We start from the raw sequence: 21,864 nt of genomic DNA, 5'->3' as shown, positions 1-21,864 counted from the left end.
TTCCAGCAAGGTGACCCACCCAGTCCCACCACCAATCCAGCACAGTCCCAGAGAGGGGCCCCGAAAGAACCAGATCAGAGAGAGCCTTAGGCATGGTCTTTATTCACTTGGACACTGTACAAATATTACAATTTTCTTTTGCTGTAAAAAGTATAAAAATAATCTTTATATAGGAATCCATTCGTTACTGCAAATCTTTCTAAATCTCTGCAAATAGGTCTAAATGAGGGTAAATGAATAAACAAGAGGGGGTGCTATGGGATAGTGGGAGGTTGGGCCAATCCTCAGGGACTCACCCGCCCAGATTCCTAGCTAGAGACCTCTGTTCCTTCCTGTTAGCACCCCCACCACCACCTACAGGTTCTCAGGGCTGAGGGCCCTGCAGAAGGGGGACACATGAGAGGTCCAGGAGGAGCTGTAGAGTCAGGGGGTCGAGAGAAGTGAAGGAAGCTAGGGGTGGTGCTGGGAAGCGTCCAGTGCCACCCCAGCTTCCCTCCTGAGAGGGGGAGGGGCTGGCAGGAACAGGGCAGTGGGGCTGGACAAGCTGCCCGATGAGGTGATGGTGGGTCCTCGGTTCTGTGCCACTGGGTGGCAGCTGAGCCAGGGCTCTGGGAGGGCACGAAGTGGAGGAAGACCCCAGAAAAGGAGAGGCAAACACTTTGGCTCCACAGCGGAGGGGGCTGAGCCCTTTTCCCCTGCTCTCCCAGCACAATACAGGTGCTGGTGCAGGAGTGGGAGTTGTGGCCAGAACTGTGCAGTGAGGGAAGGCTGGGGAAGCCATGAGTCTGTGGTTCTCAAGCTGTGTAGGGGTGGGGTGGGGGGAGGTCCCCAGGCAGCCCCTAGGTCAGACAGTCTGTGTCTTAGCCACACAGGGCATGTTCCTGTCAGTCAGAGGTTGAGAACAGGCACATCAAAGAGGTCACAGACACCTTCACTCTCATCCAGGTTGTAGATGTAATCGTGGTCTCCAGGGGGTGGAGAAAGGCGGAGGAGGGGGGCAAACACTGCAGAGAGCACCAGGCTGAGGCCGCTGGCCAAGGCCCAACCCAGCAGCCACCCAACCCCCTGCCCACACCCATCCCCCACCTTCCTGGGCCACCTACCTTCTGAGGACATCAGCTCCTCCAGCAGCTCCGAGCTCATGCACTCTGGGGAAGGGAGGAAAGCTCAGTTACCTTCTGGCTCCTGCCTCTCTACCCACCAAAGCCCATGAAGGCGATGCCCACCCACCCACCCACCCACCCATCAGAAACTTTACTCTTTGCCTAGGTACCAAGCACAACAACAGGTCCTCAGAAGGGCAAGAAAACAGCCGTGAGACCCAATGGGCTATGCCCCTTACCCTAGCCCCAGGGAGGAACATAGCCCTACCTCGTGTGGGATCGAAGATTTCTGACAGCTCTTTGGGGAGTTCCAGAACTAAAAAGCAAGAAAGCCATGCTCAAGGGCACAGAGATCCAGCCTGGTCCCACTCTAGCCCCTGCTTTCCTCAGATCCTATACCACCCACCCTGGGGCTCCACACAGCTGAGATGTAGGCCCTGACCCAGGCCAAGCTGGCACTGTCTGTCAGTCTCCCCTGCTAGATCCGAATTCCTCAGTGCTCAGCCCAGGGTACCAAAAGCCCTTTGCAGGTGACTGATACAGCCCTTCTAACTCAGAAGGGCAGCAGACCCCTCCTAGCAGGCATACCCTGTCTGATGGAGGATGCCCTGTCCATCCCCACACTTGCTGAGCACCTGCTCAGTGCCAGGCTCAGAGACCACACAACAGGCTGGGTCACCTGGCAGAGGAGGCGGCAGACACTTCAATAGGGACTATGCTACAGGGTGACAACTCTGCTACAAAGGTCTGACCGGGAGGACGCACTTGGGAAACAGAGGAAAGAGAAGCTGGAGAGGATTTCTGAGGCTGGATCACAAAGAACTTCATATGCCAGGTGTAGGGGCTCTGGTTTTATCCAGGCGGCTTAAGGAACTGTTAAAAGTACTTTTGTAAACAGAGAAATGCCACAGTCTGGCTGCGTTTCAGACAGATCCTCATCAGCTGGGATAAAGACGAGGAGGCTGAAGAATTTAAGATAGAGGTGGCTAGCAGTGATCTTGAGTGTTGAGGCTACGTGAGGCCAGTGATGGGAGATATCTGAGACAGAACTCATTTACCTGATGTGGGGTGGGGAGCAGAAAGAGAAGGGAGAAGGAAATGGAACTGGAGTGACACCCAGGTGTCAGGCCTGGGTGACTAGGGCCAATGGAAGGGTATGCAGAGAAGTGGAAAGGCAAGTTTCAGTTGAGGACACGTGGAAATGAAGTGCCCATGATATATGCAGGGGAAGGCATGTGGACACAGATGCATGGAGTTCAGGCAAAAGACGTAAGCAAGACGAAGTTGGGGATTCATCTACCCAGAACTTGGGCCCCCACAGATGTAGAATGGGACAGCGATCTGGGAAGCGCCAATGATTAAGGGAGTGCCAGGGAGAGATCAGGAGAAGACAGTGAGAGAGAAGAGCCAGGAGCTGGCATCATTACTGCCAAAGGAGAAAAAAAGCATCAACATGGAGCAAGACAGCACAGAACAAATCAGCTTAGAAATCTGCTGGAGGTGGCAATCAGGGTTGGGCAACTTATCAAGAGCAGCACTGGTGGGGGGTGCAGGGGTCCTGACTGCTGCAACCTGAAGGGTGACTAGGAGACCAAGATATGGAATGGAGGAGAGGTGACTTTTCCAAGGAGTCCAGACAGAGAGAAGGTGAGAGAGGGGAACACAGAAGACGAAGTGTCATTGAGTGAGGACAGACTTAGCAGTGCTTGTGGGCTGAAGAGAACACGTCCTGGAAGAAGCAAACACTCAAGCTGCAGGATAGAGAGACACCAGGCAGATGACATCGCCTCTCCTGGGAAGGCACTGCCCCACCTTTAGAGCCTGAGGGCCATACCACAGCCTCTTCCCTAAGAGAATGCTTATGCCTTCTTGAGACCTGAGTCCAAAGGGTGGCAGGCAGAGCTTGAGAGAGGGCCAATGAATTCTGTCAGCCCCGGAAGGGGGGCAAAGGGACACCAGCACTAAGCTGGACCCCAGGCTCCTCACCCTGGCTGGCACAGCTCTGGCATCAAGGTAGGGGTTGATGGCAGGGGGCTGGCCCTCAGGCTGACCAGCTCTGGCTGAGGAGACAGGAGAGCTTGGTTCCAGGCCCAATTCTGTTTCTGACCTAGGACTGGTTGAGGCTGAGTTCTCCCTGCTCCCAAGGGAACAAGTACTCACCACCTGTGGGGTCCGCCTTGATGGGCTCAAAGGAGGTAGAAGGGTTGGGTCCAGATGAGCTGCTATTGCTGCTGCTGCTGTCCAGCAGGGCAGAGGACTGCAGTGGCCGGGTGTCCAGTGATGTCGGGCCCAGCGGGAGTGAGCTGAGCTCACCACTGTCCTTGCTATCGGTTCCGGGGCCACCACTCACTGCAACCACATCCCCCGAACCCAGTCACATGGGGGCAGGAAGTGGGATATTGAACCTGGCCATGCTAGAATCCACAGCCAGGATGACTACAATCCTAGTTCCTGGGCCCAAGGAGAGTTAGGCACTGTCAGTCACCTCCGAAAAAGTAACCTAGAAATGAGTCACTGAAAGAGACGAGCATGAGGTCTGCAGGAGAGGGACTCACGGACCACATGGCTGCCATGACCACACTTCAAGAGGAGCTGCTAGGGCAAGTGAGACATAGGTGGATCTGGGGGAAAACTGCCACCACTAATGCCCTTTCACACAATCAGAGCTTCCCTGTTAAAAGGGCTCATTTGATGCCATACCAAAGGGAAGTTAGGTGGGAGCCAGGAAAAGGACAATCCCCATAGTCTTTTTCAACTCTGAGTGTGGCATTCCAGAACACAGAAGTATTGTCTCTTGGGCCCCAGAGATCACCCTATGACCAGCTGCCCGTCGTGCCTCACCTGTGATCTCAGCTGCTGGACCGACCACCCCCTGGGCTTCGGTGCTGCCGGGGACAGGGGTGGGGGTGGTCACTTGGGGACTGCTTGGGCGTGAGGCATCCTGGGGCTGGGCCAGGGCAGGCTTGGGCAGAGGTGGAGGGGTAGAGGCAGCTGGTGGGCTCTGGAGCAGGTCTTCAGGCGGTGGCACAGGCACTGCCACGGGTGGTGAGCTCCATGCCTCCTTGTTCACCAGCAGCACCTCAATGGGGCCACTCATACTCTTCAGGTGAATCTGGTACTTTTTCTGCCCATTGAGGCCCTGGAGGTGGGGGAAAGGTAGAAGTGGAAGCAGGCTTGGCTCCTGCCTGACCCTGGGCCAGGGCCACAGTATCCTCTCCCACCCCAGGCTGCCCGTTCTCCTAGATAACCCCAAACCCCAGGCCTCCCCCTACCTGCCCCACCCGGGACTTATCGGGTTCCACAGCCAGCACCCGCCCTCAATCAACCCCGCCTGCCTGGGCTGAGCACCCACCTCTGGGATGGGCACCTCCAGGCTGGTGCCCGACGGGGCCCGGATGGCCAGCAGGGTGTCTCCTAGAATGACAAGGAGGATGGGTCAGGGCCCATGGGCTCAATCTGAGCCGGGAATAGGGGGTCTGTCCCTTGGAATAAGGATCATGGTCTCTGAGGGGCTGGACAGTAGACCTTACCCAGCCTCCACAGTGGCTGGGACAGAGAACTAAACCTTTTCTCTTCCCAAGAGCCCAGAGGTCAGGAACCAGGAAATCTGGGTTCAAACATGTGAAGCGAAAGATTGCTGGCCTTGGGCATCTCACTTCTCAATTGACGGGGCTGCTCCCTAGGTGTAGCTGTTCTGGCCAAGGCCAACATCCCTTCCCCAGGACCAGTCTGGGAAACGCAAGATGGAGAAGGAACAGTTTCTGTATCCACAATGCAACTAAACTAACTGCAGGTTGGAAGTGGGCACCCTTGCTCCCTGCATACAAGCATGCACAGGTGTGCACACACACTCTCCCCCTTAAGCCTCTGTCATGCCTGAGAAGCCAAACCCAAGGGACAGTACAGACAGGGGCTGACCCAACGACCCAGCCCAGGATTCTTGCACCCTCTCAGTATGGTTGGCCTCCACAGGGTCCCAGCGACCCTCAAACCCAGGACTTACCCTGCCCAGTTCCTCTCTAGGCAGGCCCCAGGAACCCTCTTAAGAGACAGAACTCTCCTTGGGCACTGAGCCCACTGCTCAGGGCTGTGGCTCAGCCCAGTCCCACCCGATCACCCCCTACCCAGGCTCTGCTCACCAGCAAAGCATCTGCAGATGTCCTCATGAGTCACGTAGGCCAAGGTGTGGGGGTTAAGGAGAACGGCTGATGCCCTGCCTATGGTGACAGATGGCAGCCCACAGAGAAGATCCAGCTTTTTAGCAGAGGTCTGATAGACAAGCCCTCAGAGAAAGTCCTGGGCCCTGGGGTCTACATGGGGAGGGATCACAGACCAAGACTGATAGGGGAGGGGCTCTTAGGAGGGAGCCCCAGGCTGGGACCTGGCCAGCAGCAGCAGGAGCATCCTCCCAAGAGGGATAGGGCCTAGGGTACCAAAGAGCAAACCTAGCTGGACTTGAGGGCCCCTCACCCACTCCCTGGGAGCAGGGACTGCCAGGAGGATATCAGCTGTTCTGCACGTCCTCTGTGACGTTCCGGATGCTCTGTTGCACCCACACCTTGTGCTGGTCCAGTTCTTGCTCCCGCTGCTGCAGCTCCTCGATCTCTGCCTTGAGCTCAATCAGCTTGTCCGCAATCTCCCGGGTATTGCAGCCAGGCCCTACGCCTCTGAGCCCAGGGAGTAGGGCTGAGAGGGGCTGCCAGGAACGCTGGGGTCCCATGGCCCCTGCTCTCTTCTGCACCCTCCACCCCACACCCCTGACACTTCTGGGTAGGATATCCCATTGCTCTCCCAGATTCCCCCACTCACTTCCACTGGATGCTATTCTTGGACTTTTTCTCAATCAGCCCGATACCTTCCAGCACGTTGGTAATGTCGTAAATCCGCCGCTTCTGGCGCACAGCTAGGGTGTCAGCTGCCTGGCAGACAGAACAGAGCGGAAGATGCTCAGCCTCACTCTCAGGTGTACTCCCAGCTACCTGGAGACTTGTTCTGGAGTGGTCTGGAAAGGGGGTGGCCTGGGCCCCAACCCTCCTCCCAGGCACTACAGCAACTCAGGACCGTGGGGCAGGAAGAGGCCTGGCACAGCCTGAACTGATGTTCTGATGCTCTTCTCCCCACACCAGCTGGGGAGGGCCACGAGGACGAGCACCTGCAGCCCCGAGCCTGGCACATAGCTGACGCCCAATAGCCTCGGCCGAATGAATGAAACAGCTGCCGGCCTCCCTCCTGTGAGAAAGCACACAGATGGCGGCCTGCTCTCTGGGGCTAGGCTGGGCCGCCCCAGGGGGTTCCCTCTATCGGCCCAGGCCTGGTCCACCATCCCCCCCGTTGCCCCTTAGCCCAGGCCGCACCAGCTTGAGGTCAAGCACGCCGTCCTTGGCCTCCTGCAGAAGCGACACGAACTTGGTGGTGAGAAGTCCCAAGCTCTTCTCGTGCCGGCTTGGGGTGCCTGGGGGCGGCGGGGCCTGTGGCCCGGCCTCCGCCATCGCGCCCGCCCGCCGCCTCCCCGCAGCCAGGCCAGGCCAGGCCGGCTCCGCCGCCACTTCCGCTTCCGTTCCTGGCCTCCCGGCCGCCGGCGCCAGCATCGCCGATTCCGCTTCCGCCCCGCGCCCTCCCAGGGAACGTGGCACAATTCCTCTCTGCCGGCAGGGCCGAAAACTTCGGGGACCATCAGCAAATGTCCAACAGCCGAAGAGGACGAAAACAACTCATGAGCCCAGGAGACAGGATATGGTGCAGAGGGATGTGGAGAAGTCGGTGGGCAGCCCCGGCAGTAGAGAAAGGGGATCCACCGAAAACTTCCTGGCTGGCCAACCTGCCCCAACTCCACTAACTCTGCCCCATTCCCCATCTCGGGAGAGGAGACCGTGCTGCCTGATGAACGCAATGTATTTCCCCAAACCCGCTCGTAGAGGCTGCCCCTCCGTCTTGGGGCACCGTATTCCTGTCCCTGGCTTCCTGCCAAACAGCAAGCACTAACTACATCTAGCTTGTCCACTTTTCTCCATCCCCACCCTCCTTCCTGCTCCCAGCCTCATCTTTCTCTCATCTCCATAACTCAGTGCTCAGAAGCCATGGAATTATAACCACTTTTCAGCCAATGCAAACATGTTTACTTATGTGTAAATATATGTAAAGCACTTAGAACAGTTTCTGGTGTGGAAAGATTACGTATTTGCTAGTATCATTTGTTATTTTTTTTTACGGTTTCATTTGTAACATCTTTGCTCTTTTTTTTTTTTTTTTTTTTTTTTTTAAAGATTGACGCCGGGCCTGGCCCCGTGGCCGAGTGGTTAAGTTCGCGCACTCCGCTGCAGGCAGCCCAGTGTTTCGTTGGTTCGAATCCTGGGCGCGGACATGGCACTGCTCATCAAACCACGCTGAGGCAGCGTCCCACATGTCACAGCTAGAAGGACTCACAACGAAGAATATACAACTATGTACTGGGGGGCTTTGGGGAGAAAAAGGAAAAAAATAAAGTCTTAAAAAAAAAAAAAAGATTGGCGCCTGAGCTAACAACTGTTGTCAATCTTCTTTTTTCTTCTTCTTCTTCTCCCAAAAGATCCCCAGTACATAGTTGTGTATTCTAGTTGTAGATCCTTCTGGTTGTGCTATGTGGGACCCTGCCTAAGCATGGCCTGATGAGCAGTGCCATGTCCGCGCCCAGGATCTGAGCCTGCAAAACTTCAGGTCATCGAAGTAGAGCGTGGGAACTCAATCACTTGGCCACAGAGCCGGGCCCTCATTTTGTTATTTTTAATATTGTAATCATTACCGTTTATTTTAGGTCAGGTTCTCTGGGAAACAGAGTGTGAGACAGGAATCTGCCTGCAGGAAGTTTATTGAGGATCCACACTTGCAAGGGAGTAAGACAAGCAGAATGGGGCAAAGAGGGGAATTAAACTGTGATGCAGTTATAATGGAGGCCTCAGCCTACCCTGCTAGGACCTGTGACACTGGGGTGGCCCTTCCAAGGCATTCCACGTCCAGGCAAGGGTACCCAGCCTTTGTGCCCTAACATTGACCAAGAGACTCAGCTATGAGACCTCAGCAGCCTATACTCCTGGCAGCTAGGGGAATGAGTTCCTTTGTCCTGAAGAGTGGATTTGAGTGTGCACCAGACTCCACTGCATTATTACTACTATTTAGTCCCTTCCATGGGCCCCCTTAACTCTTGAGATAAAAACAGCTTTCATAGCTCTTCCACCCATCTCCTGCCATCCCCCACGGCACACCTTCTTCACAACCGCCTGTGGTCTCTCCTCTGCAGAGGCATACACCCTCCTCTCAGAGGCCCTTCAACAGTTTTCATTTTGTGATATTGTTGTCTGCATCCATATTTGCACACCCCACTCTCCACTCCAGGCTGGGGCCATAGAGTGTATGTCTGTGTCCTGAGCACTAAGAGGTCCTAGGTGGGCTGGTCAAGACTTGAGAATCACAGGGTGTACACTCCCCTCCCCCCAAGGAAGTGGCGCCCAGCCCTCCCCACCCCATCCCACAGTGCAAATGTTCTTTCCTGTTGGGAATAAAGCGCCAAAGACTCAGCTTCCTTCCTTTCTGCATGTGGCCTTGGGGAGGGAGGGGCCTTGGAGAGAGGAGAGGGCTCCTGGGCAGGGAGGTGGGACAGAGGCTTCCTTGGGGAGAAGAATTCTGCTGCCACCCAGGCCTCGTGAGCCAGTGGAGGGAGTGTCCAACTCTGCTATGAGGTCTGGGGGAGCTGGCCATCCTCAAGGCCAAGGCTGTTTGTGGAGGAGAGAAAACTAGTCAAGCCTGGTGAGTTCCACGCCAAGCTGTCCTCTGTAACTCAGAGCAGGAACAGGGTCCAGCAGAGGCCTGTGCCTACCCTGCCTCATTTGGCATCTGCTGGGGCAAAACTGAAAAACCCAGCAGGCAAGGGCTTCTCAGGTGCCTCCCCAATACACCCACCTCCGTCTCATTTCCTGAGGGGGCTGGGTAAGGACTTCCCTCCTCATTCTCAGAGGGGCCCAGACAGAGGCTGCAGCTCAAATGAGCATCTACTCTGCCCACTCTAACCCAGACCCTCATCCCCATTCCTACCTCAGCTCCAGGGCCTGCCATGGACTCAGCAGCCAAGGACGAAATGCAGCCGGCACTTCTCCCTGGTATGAGCCCTCTGGGTGGACTGTGGGAGGGATGGTGGCAAGAAAGATGGGAATGGTGTGGTTGGGTCCTCCCTGCCAGGTCTGGCTGGAGCTCTGTAGGGTAGTGAGTGGGAGCAGACTGCCCTGGGGGACAGGCCGAGGAGTAGGAAGGGGAGCAGGTTCGGCGGCCACTTCCTGCAGGCCCTGCCCAACTGACGTGGCTGCCCAGGCTCTTCCTGCCCAGGGCCTGAGTGGCCGGAGCAGGAGAGGGCGGAACAGCTGGCCCGAGGTGCAGCACTCAAGTGGGCCTCAGGCATCTTCTACCGGCCGGAGCAGCTGGCCAGGCTGAGCCAATATCGCAGCCGTGAGGTGCAGCGTACCTGCTCCCTGGAAGCACGCATCAAGGTGGGCATCAGGCAGGGAGCAAGAGTGCTGGGAGTGGGCTGCAGGACTGACCAGGACTCACTGGCTGCCTCTCTCTCACAGTCGGTGGTGCAGTCATACCTGGAGGGCGTGAAGACTGGTATGTGGCAGCTGGCTCGAGCCCTTGAGGCTGTGCACGGGGTCCGTGAGGCCCTGGGCCAGGCCCGCGGGTTGCTCCGGGGCATGGCAGAGGCTGCGCAGACCCTAGAGCCCCTGAGGGAGCGGGTTGCCCAGCACAAGCAACTTCAGGCTCTGTCTCAGCTGCTGCCCCGGCTGCGGGCAGGTGAGTGTGCAGGGGCACTGGGTCTCAGCCCTCCAACAATTAGTCAACAAATGCCCATCACATCAAGGGGCAGGGGCATTAGCGTGAGATTGCATGGAGGGACACGCCAGGAACCTCCCAGACAGCCACTCAGGCTTCAAATGACCAATGAAGTAGCGTGCAAGACAGCTCATTCTGGGGTTCCCAAGATGGGATGTCTGAGTCAGGACTGACACCCAGTCAAGTGGCTCTGCCCACCGTCATTGTCAATATGTTGAAATATGCCTAACAGGGTGGATGAATACCCACTAGCATGGCCCCCCAGTTCCTCCCTGTCTTCCCTCCAGGATCCCTGGCTTCATCATGTTCCATCAGCTCAAGGGTTTATACTTAGCCCACCAGCTCTCTAGGACATTCCCTAGGTCCTTTCAGGTGGGCCAATGCTCCACTGTACTGGTTATTAAATATTTTACACATCACCCCAGCCCCAGGGCCTCAGCATCTGCTGCTGCACCCATTACACAGGTGGGAAGGCTGAGACCCAAGGCTGTCTCCTCTCCTCCCTCCTTAGTGCCAGCTGCAGTGGCCCACACACAGACCCTGATCGGCGCCCAGCAGCTCTTGGAGGCATATGTGAGCCTTCGGGAGCTGGAGCAGCTGCGAGAGGAGACTTGGGAAGCTTTGGGGGGCCTGGAGTTGCCAATCTTTGAGAGGCTGGGCCCTCTAGCTGAGGCATTGGGCCAGGCTGTGGAGGCAGCTGCAGGGGCTGCAGGGAAGCTGGCACGGGAGGACCCAGCCCTGCTAGTGGCTGCTGTTCGTGTGGCAGAGGTCGATGCTGGGTGCACAATCTCCCTGGAACAGGCTCCCCGGGACTGGCGGCAGCGCTGTCTACGGGCACTACAGGAGGGCCTGGAGCAGATCCACTTTGGGACTCCTCTGCTGCCTGGGCCAGGGGCCCTAGAAGGGTGGCTGGAGGCTCTGCGGGTGGCTCTACCAGCCGAGTTGGCCGCAGCTGAGGCACTAATAGCACCCTGCTGCCCACCACACTACAAGGTGGTCCAGCTGTGGGCCCACACCCTGCACAGTGGCCTGCGCCACTGCCTGCAGCAACTCCTGGAAGAGCCTGAGCTTGGAGCTGCTGACGCCTTCACCTTGCTGCATTGGGCACTGCATGTGTACCTGGGGTCAGTCCCCTTGGGGCAATGGGAAGTGGGTGGATGAGAGGCTGGGGGCTCAGTGTGACAGTGGGCTACTCATCTCTAGGCCAGAAATGATGGGGAGCCTGGAGTTGGGGCCTGAGGCTGACGTGTCTCAGCTGGAGCCCCTGCTGACCCTGGAGAACATAGAGCATCTTGAGACAACATTTGTGGCCAAAGTCCAGGTGAGTAGTTGGGGCCCAGATCCAGAGAAGCTCCACCTCCAGCTGTGGGCCTGTATCTATCGAGTCACATGTCTACCTGTCTCTAGCAGTATCAGTGCCCCGTTATATCCTGCTGCCCCTCACTCTTTCCCCCAGGCAAGTGTGGCCCAGTGGCTGCAGAAGGCACTGGATGGGGAGGTAGCTGAGTGGAGCCGAGAGCAAGAGCCTGACACAGATACATCTGGCTTCTACCACTCACCAATGCCGGCCATTGTGCTGCAGGTGGATGGGAAGTGGTGAGGCAGATGGGCAGCCCCCACAGGGAAAAGGGAGGAGGGCAGGCCTAAGACTCTGCCGATGGCTGCCCATCCCTGCCTGTAGATCCTGGAAGAGAACATTCGTGTGGCGAGCCGGGTCAGTGAATCACTGCAGCAGCGGGTGCACGGCATGGCATTGTCAGAACTGGGCGCATTCCTGAGGAGGTCTGCCACGGGACTGACCCACATCCAACCCCTGGCCCTGCTCCCGGGGAGGCCCAAAGGGGCTCTGAGTGAATAAGGCACACCGGTGGGAAAGGGCTCCTCCAAAACAGGGCCTTGGGTATCTTGGAGGTGGGGCTGGAGTGCCAGAGACTGGGGTTGTGGGAGCACCAGGATGGCAGCAGGTACAGGAGCCACCTCTGCCCTTTGCAGCTTCAGCGACGCTCTGATCCGATTCTCCCGAGACCACCTCAGGGGGGAAGCAATGGCCCCTCACTACGTGCCCTATCTACTGGCTTCCCTCAACCACCAATCAGCACTCAGGTACCAGGAGGCCCCCACAGAACCCTACCTTCACTAACCCCTGACTGAACATCTATTAGGTATGGATCCAGCCCACACTAGGCCGTTAGGAATATTGGACTCATGTAGCCCTGGGGGTCCAATCCTAGTTCTACCAATTACTAGCTGTGTGACCTTAGGCGAGTTACCTAATCTCTCTGAATCTCACTTTTTTCATCAGTATTATATGGGTAGTAAGGGGACATTCTGAGAATCACGTGATAACAGGTGTGAAGTACTCACCACAGTGCCTGGCACAGACTGTCAATTATTCATTCATTCAAGGATACTTACCAAGGCCCTACCTGTGCCAGATAATGTCTAGGGTTACAGTTGTGAACAACGAAAAAAAATTCCCTTCCTCTTGACTTCCTCTTATGTTCTTTGGAATGGGGCTGAGAGGACAAAAAAGTTAATGATAATTTTTACTCCCTCTTGCCTGGGATTAACTCTCTCCCCTTACCGAAACAGAAACCAAAAGACGTGACTTGCTCAAGGTCACACTGCGAATTAGAGGCAGGTCCGGCTGGGCTGTGTCCCTTCTAGCTTGCTGAGCCCCACTCCCAACCTCAGTCCACGACCCAGGCCTTCAGAAGCGCAGGGAGCCTCCCTTCTTGCCCCCTCCCGCCACACACTTCTGCCACTAGGTGGCGCCGGATTGGCTAGACGACGGAGGGCCATGTGGGCCTTGGCCTTGGTCCTGAAGCTGTACTTTTGGTCGGTCCAGCTCCTCCGTGTCCGTCCTGCAGCCCGACGGGGTGGCTTCAGGGGCTATGGCTCCAGTGGAGGCAGCGCTGGACGAGTTGCAGAGGAGGATCTGCCGCCTCGTGTTGGAGGCTCTCCTGGTGGAGCTCCAGGTGAGGCTTCAGGTGCGGATGGGGGCGGGAGGAGGAGATACAGTGTATGGGGGTCTCTGAGGGGAATGCCGGGTCTGGATCGTCCCTCCAGCCCCGTTTCTGTTCCCCCTCCCTCAGCCCCTGTTCGAGGCTCTGCCCTCGCGCCAGTGGCTGTCGAGCTCGGAGGTTCTGGACGATGCGTGCGAGCGGACGGCGCGCTTCTGCCAGGACTTCTGGCGCGTGCGGAATCCCGCGGTCCAGGTGCGTTTGGGGGCAAAGGCTGGGGAGGGGGAAAGCGCCCATGAAAAAGGCGTCCTGGACGTATTTGATCGCACTCCCCGCAGCTGCTACTGGCCGAGGCGGAGCGTACCGTAGTGCTGCAGTACTTACGCGCGCTGATGCAGGGTCGCCTAGTGTGCCGCGGTGCCGACGAGCGGACCCAGGCGGCCGAGCGCCTGCGGCACGATGCCGCCCAGCTTCGGGAGCTTTTCCTTGGTTTGGTGAGAGCTCGTTGGGCGACCAGATGGGTGGGAGTCTCAGTGGTTGGGTGGGGGCCGAAGGCCGGCGCGAGACCTACCCCGATGTGCTCAGGGCCTGGAGGAAAGTGTTCAGTGCGCGCCGGTGCTGCTCGCCCTGCGGGAGCTGCTAAACCTCCGCGACCCCACGCTGCTTGGCCTCGAGGTGGCGGGCCTGCGGCAACAATTTCCCGACGTGAGGTGCGAGGATTGGGTGCGAGGGAGGAATGGGGCAGGAAGGGAGGAGGGACTCTGGAGGGGCAGGGCGGGGCTGATGCGCCTCCACGGTGCCCCCTAGCGAGGATCACGTCTCTGCCCTCTTGGACCTGCGGGGAGACGTGTCCCGAGAGCAGCGCCTGGCCGCACTGAGCTCCCTGCAGGCTGGCCCACAGCCCTCGCCCGCCGTGGGACGCCGAGCACTCTTCAGCCTCGTGCCAGCACCTACGCCCGCGCCGTCTTCCTGCCTCCCCTCGGGGCCCTGTGCCTGACGCCCGGCTGTCCGCAGAATAAAGTCTTGGCTCCTTTAAGCCTGAACTGTGCGTGTTGAGGAAGGAGAGATGAAATAAAAGTGCCCGTTAAGTGTAGGGGGTCTACGCGCAGTGACGCGCCTAAGGTATGCCGGCTCCAATCCTGGAGCGCGGGCTGCTCCCCACCTATTCCGGCATCACCCTTGTATGCGGGCTGCGTTCCCAAGTAGCCGGGCTTCCGCCGCCTTACGCGCCGGGGCAGTGAGCTTCTGTCTCCTCGGCCCTGACTCCAACTACCGAGGAGCCCCGAAGCCCCGGAAGCCTACTGACCCTCATGGAGGAGGCGGGCTTAAGATGACGCCCAGCCCAGGGGCGTGACCTGGTGGCGCACACCGCCTCCTCTGCTCTGCCTGGCCCCACCGCAGCTGTGTTCTCGGGCGCGCGCCACCGCGGAGATTGACGCGAATCCGCGCTCCTCCGTGCGAGCGTGCGCGCGCCCGAGTGCGTGCGTCACCAGCGTCCGCTCCCCCGGGCTGGGCGGCCGGCGACCGGTGTTGAGGAGCGGGAACGGCGGTGGCAAGAAGAGGAGCGAACAGGTTGGGGCGCGGCCCGCGGATGGAACCCCCCCACACCCCCGATAGGCCGGGAAGGCGCGCGACGCGACCCCTCCTTATCTACCAGAGAACCCCCCTCCATTGTCCTCTGGCCCCGCCCCCCATTGGGCACGCCCTTTGCCCCCTGGCCCGCCACTTATTGGCTGCAGGTCACGCCCGTCCTCGAGCTCCCCGTCCCTACTGGCTCCTCTTCCACGTTATCCTCTCCGGGAGTTTCTTATTGGCGCAGGCCACGCCCTCTCATTTTTCACCAGACTCCGCCTTCAGTTTGGGCTCCTCCCCCAACCATCTTTCATTCATTCTGCATCTGGCGCTGGGTTCTTGGGACATGAGGGTGAATCAGACTTGTCCTTGCCCTCAGGGAGTTCAGGGAATGTTAGGGGAACACGGACCTAGGCTTTGACAGTGACAGCCTAGGGCGGTAAAGAAGCCGCCTAGGCACTTGGAACCTCTGAGACACCCGGAAGGCTTCCTGGAGGAGGTGAGGCCTAAACCGAGCCCTAAAGAATGGTTAGGTGTTTGCTCCAGGGAGACATTGGGAGGACATTCTTGGCAGAAAGACCTGAGACGTGAAAGAGACAGGCATATTCTAGTAATTGCAAAGAGGTAGGTCTAAAGAAAGAAGGGGAGATGAAGGGCAGGGTCCAGGTAGAGGCCTGGAGACCAGTGAGGAGTCCAGAAAAAGTGCACCGTTAGTTGAGGGGAGTGAAGCCTGAGGCCTGAAATCTTTTCAAGCAAGCTCATCACTAGGTAGAGTGGAGGGGGTGGGGATCAGATCTACATGGAAAAAAGGGAAGGGAAGGAATAATTCCAGTTCTGAGATGGAGGAGTGCTCCTGGGTTCATTCATGTTATTAAGCAACTGCTCTGGGTCAGGTACTGTTCTGAGTTCTGGGGACACAGCTGTGTACACTAAAAAGAGGAAAACAACTAACAATTAACTATACTGTACTTCAGATGGTGATAACTGCTACAGAGCAATAACGTGGGGCAGGGGAGGTTTACTAGTTTATAGAGTGTGTTAAGGAGGATTCTCTAATAACATACTTGTGCAGAAATCTGAGGACAGTGAGACAGCCACTCCTGAAGTTCTGTGGGGAAAACATTCCAGACAGGGGACATGTGCAGTTTGAGATGCTTGCTATACATTCAATTAAAGATGTTCAATTGAGAACTTGCAACACTGGTCTGAAGTTATGGAATAAGTCTGGGCTGATGATTTTAAAACCACGAGAGTGGATGAGATCAGCGAGGGAGTGAGCATAAATGGAGAAGTTTCCATAGAAGTGTTCATGTCTTGGGGCATGTTTCTAGGATGAAGTGATTAACTGTGTCAAGTGCTGCTGATCAATATGAAGATCACTGGTGATCTTGGTGAGATCAGTTTCAATGGAGAGTGGGGGACAAAAGCCTAATTGAAGGGAAATTTGAGAGAGAACAGGAAAGAAGGAACTGGAGGGTGCAGATGACTCAAGGTGTGCTGCAATGAGGAGCAGCTGGAGGGAGATGCAATGGAGCTGGAGGAGTGTGGGGTCAAGTGATGGTTTTGTTTTGTTTTTTTAAGACAGAGAAGTAACAGCATGTGCTTATGCTGATGGAAAGAATCCAGTAGAGAGGAAGAGACTGATGATGTGGGAGATGTAGGAGAGAGGAGAAATGCTGGAATTGTGTCCCTGAGCAGGCAAGGGAGTTAGGAGCTGGAGCCTTCGATCAGTCTCTGGGGAGAGGCTTCACTGGACTGAGCCCAGGTACAGAGTCAAGGGTGAGTGTCCCTTCACTAGCCTTAGATGACCATGAGGAAGATGCCTCTGATAGGGGACAGACCACGCTTGGATTTGCTGAAGTTTCCCTCTACTTCCCAAAAGCGGATTCTAATTTGGATTTGAACAGATGGCCCAGAGAGGAGAGAGCATTCCAGGTGGAGGGACTAGCATAAGCAAGGGGCACATAGGCTTTCAAACTGACTGAGGCCAAATGGGCTGGGGGAGGTAGGTGGAGCCGGGCCGGGGGAAGGGTTGAGACTGAGAAAAGGCCATAGGTAGAAGGCAGGTAGAAGGTAGTGAGGCCCCCTTACCCATCATCCTGGTAGCTGAGGCCCAACCACACTGTACCAGCTCCCAGTCTGGGTGGGCTCTGAGTATAGGGATTAGAATCATGAGTAGGGGCTCAGGCCTTGCTCTCAGGAGCTCACAGGCTAAGGGGATTCCAGTAACCACCATCTAGTCCAGTTTGCTTGGGTGAGCCTGCTGGAGGGAATGAACACTGGGGTGGGGGTAGGGGGTGGCCACCCAGACCCCTGGAGGCAGGCTCTGGGCCCAGCAAGGACCCAGCAAGGGCATGTGGAGCACAGGGCCTGGTGGTCCTCAGGCCACACCCACTCATGCCTCCCCATGCCCTTCTGTGTCCCCAGAAGTCGACATTGTGGGGAGTTGGAGTGACCCGTCTGGATGTGACCCCCAGGACAGAATGGTGCTGGACTCAGGGGCTCAGGTGTATGAGCAGGCACCCCCCAGCCCACCAGCCAGTCCCGCATCCTTGGGACATAGGCTGAAGCCCTCAGACCAAGATGGGAGACTGCTGTACCCCTGGCCTCGGTCCCTGGCCTTGCCCCTGGCTCTATCAGTCCCCTCAGCCCTGCGGCCCCGGCCTGAGCTGCAGCCCTTCTCAGAGCTGCACTTGGGCCACCGTGGCCACATGCGTCGCAGTGAGAGCACCTACACCGTAAATAGTACTGGCCGGCGGGGGGGCAGCACCCAGGGTCGGGCCCCACCTAGACGGGGACAGGACCCAGGTAGGGGCACCCTGCGGTCTGCAGCCTCTCTGCCTCACATTGCTAAGACTCGAAAAGATGCAGGCCGTGGTGCCAGCAGGAGCCCCTGCATGTTGGTGGCCCTGCGGCCAACCAACATGGACCGTGAGCGGGACAAGTTCTTCCAGTCCCATTACACCTACAACCCACAGTTCGAGTACCAGGAGCCCATGCCCACGGCTGTGCTGGAGAAGTACTGTGAGGCTTCTGGACAGTTCATTCATCAGGTCAGTCCAGCCTGCCCACCTCACCTCGGCCCCATGTACCCAAGAGGCCTGGCCTGACCAGCCACTGTGGTCCTGTGTGCAGGCCGTTGGCATCATCGAGGCTGTCCTGGAGAAGTTTGGTACCTATGAACACTTTGAGGCTGCGACTGGGGGCCAGCTGCTGACCAAGTGCCAGATCTGGTCCATTGTGCGCAAATACATGCAGAAGGAGGGCTGCGTCGGGGAGGTGAGCTTGCCCTGCCTGTGAGGCCCCTTTTCAAGCCCCATATCAGGCTGCTGAGTGGGTGGTGCCAGGCCCAGCTCCACACCTGCCCCGCTAGTGACCCCAGGCAAGTCCCTGTCCATGCCCCAGTGAGGTGGGAGCTGGCTCTGAGCAGAGATGGTGAAGGGTGGGTGTCCTGGCCAAGTGTCTGGCCTGGCTGCCCTGTGGCATCAGTGGGTCTACCTGCACACTGGCCCTAGGGCTGGTGACCATGGCTCAGGGTGATGCCGTCTGCAGGTTGTGGTGCAGCTGAGTGAGGACCTGCTGTCCCAGGCAGTGATGATGGTGGAGAACAGTCGACCAACATTGGCCATCAACCTGACCGGAGCCCGCCAGTATTGGCTGGAGGGCATGCTACGGCATGAGATAGGTCAGGGTGTGGGTAGACGGGTGGGCGGGTAAGGATGAGAAGGGGCTGGGATGGGGGGAGGGCAGTGAGGGTCCCAGTAACCCTACGCCCTCTCTTTCTCCCCCTTCCCTCTGGAGGCTGGGCCCTTTCCCTTCTGAGCAGCTACCTCCTCCCTCTGGCTCACAGAGGTAGGCCAGAACACGCCTGCCCACTATCTGGGCTCACCCTCATCTCTTGCTCCTTTGGGGTATCTTTTCCTCCCTCTGCTTCCTCTCTGACTTCCCTTGACAGTAGGGACAAGGCTGCTGAGGCCTGGACAGGCTAGAGGAAGAACGTAGAGGGTCTCACTAGCCCAGCTAACATGCAGGCCCTCCAGCGTGCCTGGAAGGCCAGATCCTATGAATGGAATTGGCTGAGGACACACAGAGCCGGGTTTAGGAGGGATAGGCCCGGGTGGAAAAGAGAGCATGGGACACTAATTCCTGTCTGTCTCTCATCAAGAATCCTGTTGCTCTGGGCAAAAGGGAGTTTTTGCTGGGGACATCAGCATGACTGTCAAAATGACATAGGCATGCAGGATGTGGGGACGGGGTGGTGTGTGAGTTCCTGCTCCTCTTCGGGGGGCTGGGGGCACTGTGAGTTTGGGAGAGTTGTGTATGTGTGTGTAGCCCTGGACGGGTGTGGATTCTCCGTGTGAGCCTCTGGGTCCTTGGGTGTGAGTTCACCTGAGGAGGGTCTTCATGCTGCCTGGGGTTGGGTGAGTATGCGTTTTTCTGGGAAGGGGAGTGGATGCGGGGAAAGAACTTGTGTGAGAGCTTGAGTTTAGGGCCATGAGGATACGTGAGGTCCAGCTGGGTGGAGCAGGGCAGGGGCAGGCTGGTGGGTCCCCTGGATGCTCCGCCCAGCGCCGCCTCCCCCCCGCCCCCCAGGCACCCACTACCTGCGGGGCGTGAACAACGCGCGGCAGCCCTGGCACAGCGCCGAGGGCCGCCTGCAGTACGGGCTGCGGCCGGCGAACCCCACCGAGGAGGGCCTGGCCAGCCTGCACAGCGTGCTGTTCCGGAAGCAGCCCTTCCTCTGGCGCGCTGCACTGCTCTACTACACCATCCACCGAGCCGCGCGCATGTCCTTCCGCCAGCTCTTCCAGGACCTGGCGCGCTACGTGCAGGACGCCGACGTGCGCTGGGAGTACTGCGTGCGCGCCAAGCGCGGCCAGACCGATACCTCGCTGCCAGGTGGGCACCCGCGCCGGGGGAGTGCCCTGATGTGGGGCAGGGGGTGAGGGTGGGGCTTCGGGCTAGGGGCTCACAGCCTTCTGGTCTCCCATGCCCACAGGCTGCTTCAGCAAGGACCAGGTGTACCTGGACGGCATCGTGCGCATTCTGCGGCACCGCCAGACCATTGATTTCCCACTGCTGACCTCGCTGGGCAAGGTGAGGGGGCACGAACCTTCGGAGGTCCCAGCCAGCTCTCCCCCTCACCGCAGTATTCTTTGAATCTCTGATTGGTGCTGTACTGAAGACTGGGTGCCAAGCCTCTCTGGTTGGGGGCGTGGGTGGAGGTGAGTCTGGAGGCCAAAATTAGGTGCTTGACCCAGCCCGCAGTATGTGTGTAGATACTACATTTCAAGGGAGGTGAGCGTTCCAGGCCAAGGGAGCAGTCAGAAAGGCCTGGGGAAGCATCCTGGAGAAATGGTTAAGGACCCAGGCCCTGGCACTGGTTATCTGTGCCAGGCCGGGGAAGATGAACTTCATCCAAAGCAATGAGGAATCAGAGGAGCTCTAAGCAGAGGAGAGGCCTAGGGAAGGGAGTGCAGAGGGAAGAGGGGGAAGCGTTTCCTCCAGTCACTCCCGCAGAATGGATGGTGGTCTGGGCTAACCCAGCAGTGGCCATGCAGTTGGAGAGGGAGGGAGACAAACTGGAAAGCTCTTCAGAGAGTGGAATCCCGTTAACTCAGTGGCCACCTGGAGTGGGAGGGTGACGTATTCCAGGCCCCCTCCCTGGAATCTGACCTAGGGGACTGTGAGGAGGGTGCTGGCATAAGCTGGCTCCCAGGAGTCCATTGTTGGATATGGGGAGTCTGAGGTGCCTGAGGGATATCCAAGGGAAGGTGTTCAGAAGGCACTTGGATACCTAGGTTTGGAGGTGAGGGGAGAAGCTGAGCTGGAGACAGGAACTGGGTTTTAGCACATAGATGATAAAAGAAGGTGTTGAGAGAAGGAGCAGACACCGCAGGACTGAGCCTCTGGGTACATAAGATTGAGAGTGAATCAGGAGGGGAGAGGGAGGAGTTCCGGGAGCAAAGGGCAACCAGCCATTGGTAGAAAGCTGAGACCAGCTGCCTGAAAGCCAGGGCACTCAGCCTACCCCTGAGGCCCAGCTTCCTCTCTGCAGGTGTCCTATGAGGATGTTGACCACCTGCGGCCCCATGGGGTGCTGGACAATACCCGGGTGCCCCACTTCATGCAGGACTTGGCACGCTATCAGCAGCAGCTGGAACACATCATGGCCACCAACCGGCTGGATGAGGCGGAGCTGGGCCGCCTTCTGCCTGACTGATGCAGAGGCCCTGGACAGAGGGTTCCAGATCAGCCCCCAGAACATGAAGCTGGCTGCTCTGTGCTTCCCTGGCCTGGGTGTTTCTTGGGGAACTGGGAGGGCAGGAACAGCTCAGGAGGGAGGAATGGCAACATCAGAGGGTTTGTGTCCCTCGCTAGCCTCTTTGGGGCCTGGGGACCAGCAGCAGCATATCAGGCAAACTGAGTCTGTCCTCCTGCCTCCAGGTCTCTGTTGAGCAGAGGGGAAGCCTGAGGGCAGGGGGGAAGCTGAGCATGCGTGGGGATGGCGGGTGGTTTGGGAGTAGAAACTTGTTCTTGCATGGGATGGCTTTGAGTGTCTGCGTACTCCAGTCTCTCCCTTCCCTCACCTGGTCCCTTGGTGCTCCTTCAGCTTTCATGCTGTCTACCTCTCACTGGGTCCTGGTGGGGATCTCCTTTCTCCTGGGTTGATTGCCTGAGCCTGAGGTCCTGGCTTTCACACAGACTCAAGGGGCAAGGGTTCTGGTAGTAGAGACCCAGCTGGGCTGGGGTTTACTTTCCAGCCTTTTGCTTCTCCCGCTGGTTGTATATTTATTCCCTATTTATGTGCTCTACTTCCTGGGGCTGGGAGGCAGCAGCTCCTGAAGGGTCGATGGAGAGAACAGGGCTCCTCTGGAAGGGACCAATTGTTCCTACCCCCACTCTCATTTCTCACACACACGCAGTCCTTCAGGCTTTGTGAGTCAAGCCTAAGAGCTCACCTGGCCCTGCACCCACCCACCCCCTCCACTGGCCTCTGTTATTCTTGTCCTTGCCCACACTCTCATAGCTGGTCTCTGGCAGAGGTTGGCATAGCCTGGCGGTAGCCACAATCCAGTGGAGTCTGAGGGACAGGCCCCCCTGAGCCCCCACGGACCAGGAGAGGTGCAGAGATGGTTGCTTCCAGTTTCACCTCAGACTCAGCTGTGTCAGGTTGACCCAGGCCCTCTCCCACCCTTGGCCTTAGTTTTCCCATCTGTAAAACTCGGAAACGCAGCTGGAAAGTCCTCATTCATTTAGTCAATGATTATGTATAGAGCGCCATCCGTGTGCCTGTTATGGGTTAGAACCCTCACTGAACTCCCAGTCCTGAGAAGTTGGACAATTAAAACAGTAACAATGAAGTGTGTGGT

At 57.7% G+C, this 21,864-nt stretch overlaps 3 protein-coding genes and 1 long non-coding RNA gene across 30 annotated transcripts; 2 read left to right on the top strand and 2 right to left on the bottom strand.

Annotated features, from left to right (window-relative positions):
- Positions 1-81: 81 nt before the first annotated feature.
- On the bottom strand, positions 82-9,419 carry E2F4 (E2F transcription factor 4). Its single transcript, XM_001915760.5, has 11 exons — positions 9,168-9,419; positions 6,458-6,764; positions 5,913-6,022; positions 5,609-5,770; positions 5,243-5,286; positions 4,456-4,517; positions 3,945-4,242; positions 3,264-3,452; positions 1,372-1,419; positions 1,104-1,148; positions 82-1,004 (listed from the first exon to the last, which is right to left on the bottom strand). Exons 2-11 carry the CDS (start codon positions 6,689-6,691, stop codon positions 889-891), a joined length of 1,308 nt encoding a protein of 435 aa, XP_001915795.4. The 5' UTR covers positions 6,692-6,764; positions 9,168-9,419; the 3' UTR covers positions 82-888.
- Positions 8,658-14,012, top strand: EXOC3L1 (exocyst complex component 3 like 1). Of its 9 annotated transcripts, none has more exons than XM_070262989.1 (14): positions 8,658-8,882; positions 9,173-9,232; positions 9,456-9,616; positions 9,698-9,917; positions 10,468-11,080; positions 11,160-11,277; positions 11,413-11,538; positions 11,638-11,738; positions 11,949-12,059; positions 12,805-12,934; positions 13,052-13,174; positions 13,258-13,413; positions 13,505-13,629; positions 13,727-14,012. In XM_070262989.1, exons 2-14 carry the CDS (start codon positions 9,187-9,189, stop codon positions 13,914-13,916), a joined length of 2,220 nt encoding a protein of 739 aa, XP_070119090.1. In that variant the 5' UTR covers positions 8,658-8,882; positions 9,173-9,186; the 3' UTR covers positions 13,917-14,012. The 9 variants fall into 9 exon arrangements, with proteins under 9 accessions (XP_070119090.1, XP_070119094.1, XP_014593821.3 ...); XM_070262993.1 differs by having other exon boundaries at positions 8,664-8,882; positions 9,413-9,616; XM_014738335.3 differs by having other exon boundaries at positions 8,673-8,882; positions 9,441-9,616.
- Positions 12,485-14,499, bottom strand: LOC111773010 (uncharacterized). The gene is made up of 3 exons (XR_011437352.1): positions 14,082-14,499; positions 13,304-13,603; positions 12,485-13,193 (listed from the first exon to the last, which is right to left on the bottom strand). It is a non-coding gene; the product is annotated as an uncharacterized lncRNA (long non-coding RNA).
- MATCAP1 (microtubule associated tyrosine carboxypeptidase 1) lies at positions 13,980-21,855 on the top strand. 19 transcript variants are annotated; one of them, XM_023638618.2, is made up of 8 exons: positions 14,080-14,491; positions 16,073-16,256; positions 16,919-17,544; positions 17,627-17,770; positions 18,044-18,176; positions 19,085-19,390; positions 19,491-19,588; positions 20,550-21,855. In XM_023638618.2, exons 3-8 carry the CDS (start codon positions 16,975-16,977, stop codon positions 20,712-20,714), a joined length of 1,416 nt encoding a protein of 471 aa, XP_023494386.1. In that variant the 5' UTR covers positions 14,080-14,491; positions 16,073-16,256; positions 16,919-16,974; the 3' UTR covers positions 20,715-21,855. The 19 variants fall into 19 exon arrangements, 11 of the variants coding, with proteins under 11 accessions (XP_023494388.1, XP_023494386.1, XP_023494389.1 ...); XM_023638616.2 differs by having other exon boundaries at positions 14,314-14,491; positions 16,077-16,270; XM_023638614.2 differs by having other exon boundaries at positions 14,323-14,491; positions 16,073-16,270.
- Positions 21,856-21,864: the final 9 nt, after the last annotated feature.

The sequence above is a fragment of the Equus caballus genome, chromosome 3, assembly GCF_041296265.1.
Source record: "Equus caballus isolate H_3958 breed thoroughbred chromosome 3, TB-T2T, whole genome shotgun sequence".
In the NCBI taxonomy this organism is placed as follows: domain Eukaryota; kingdom Metazoa; phylum Chordata; class Mammalia; order Perissodactyla; family Equidae; genus Equus; species Equus caballus.
The sequence above is the reverse complement of the archived record's forward strand: the minus strand, read 5'-3'. Positions and strand labels throughout refer to the sequence as shown.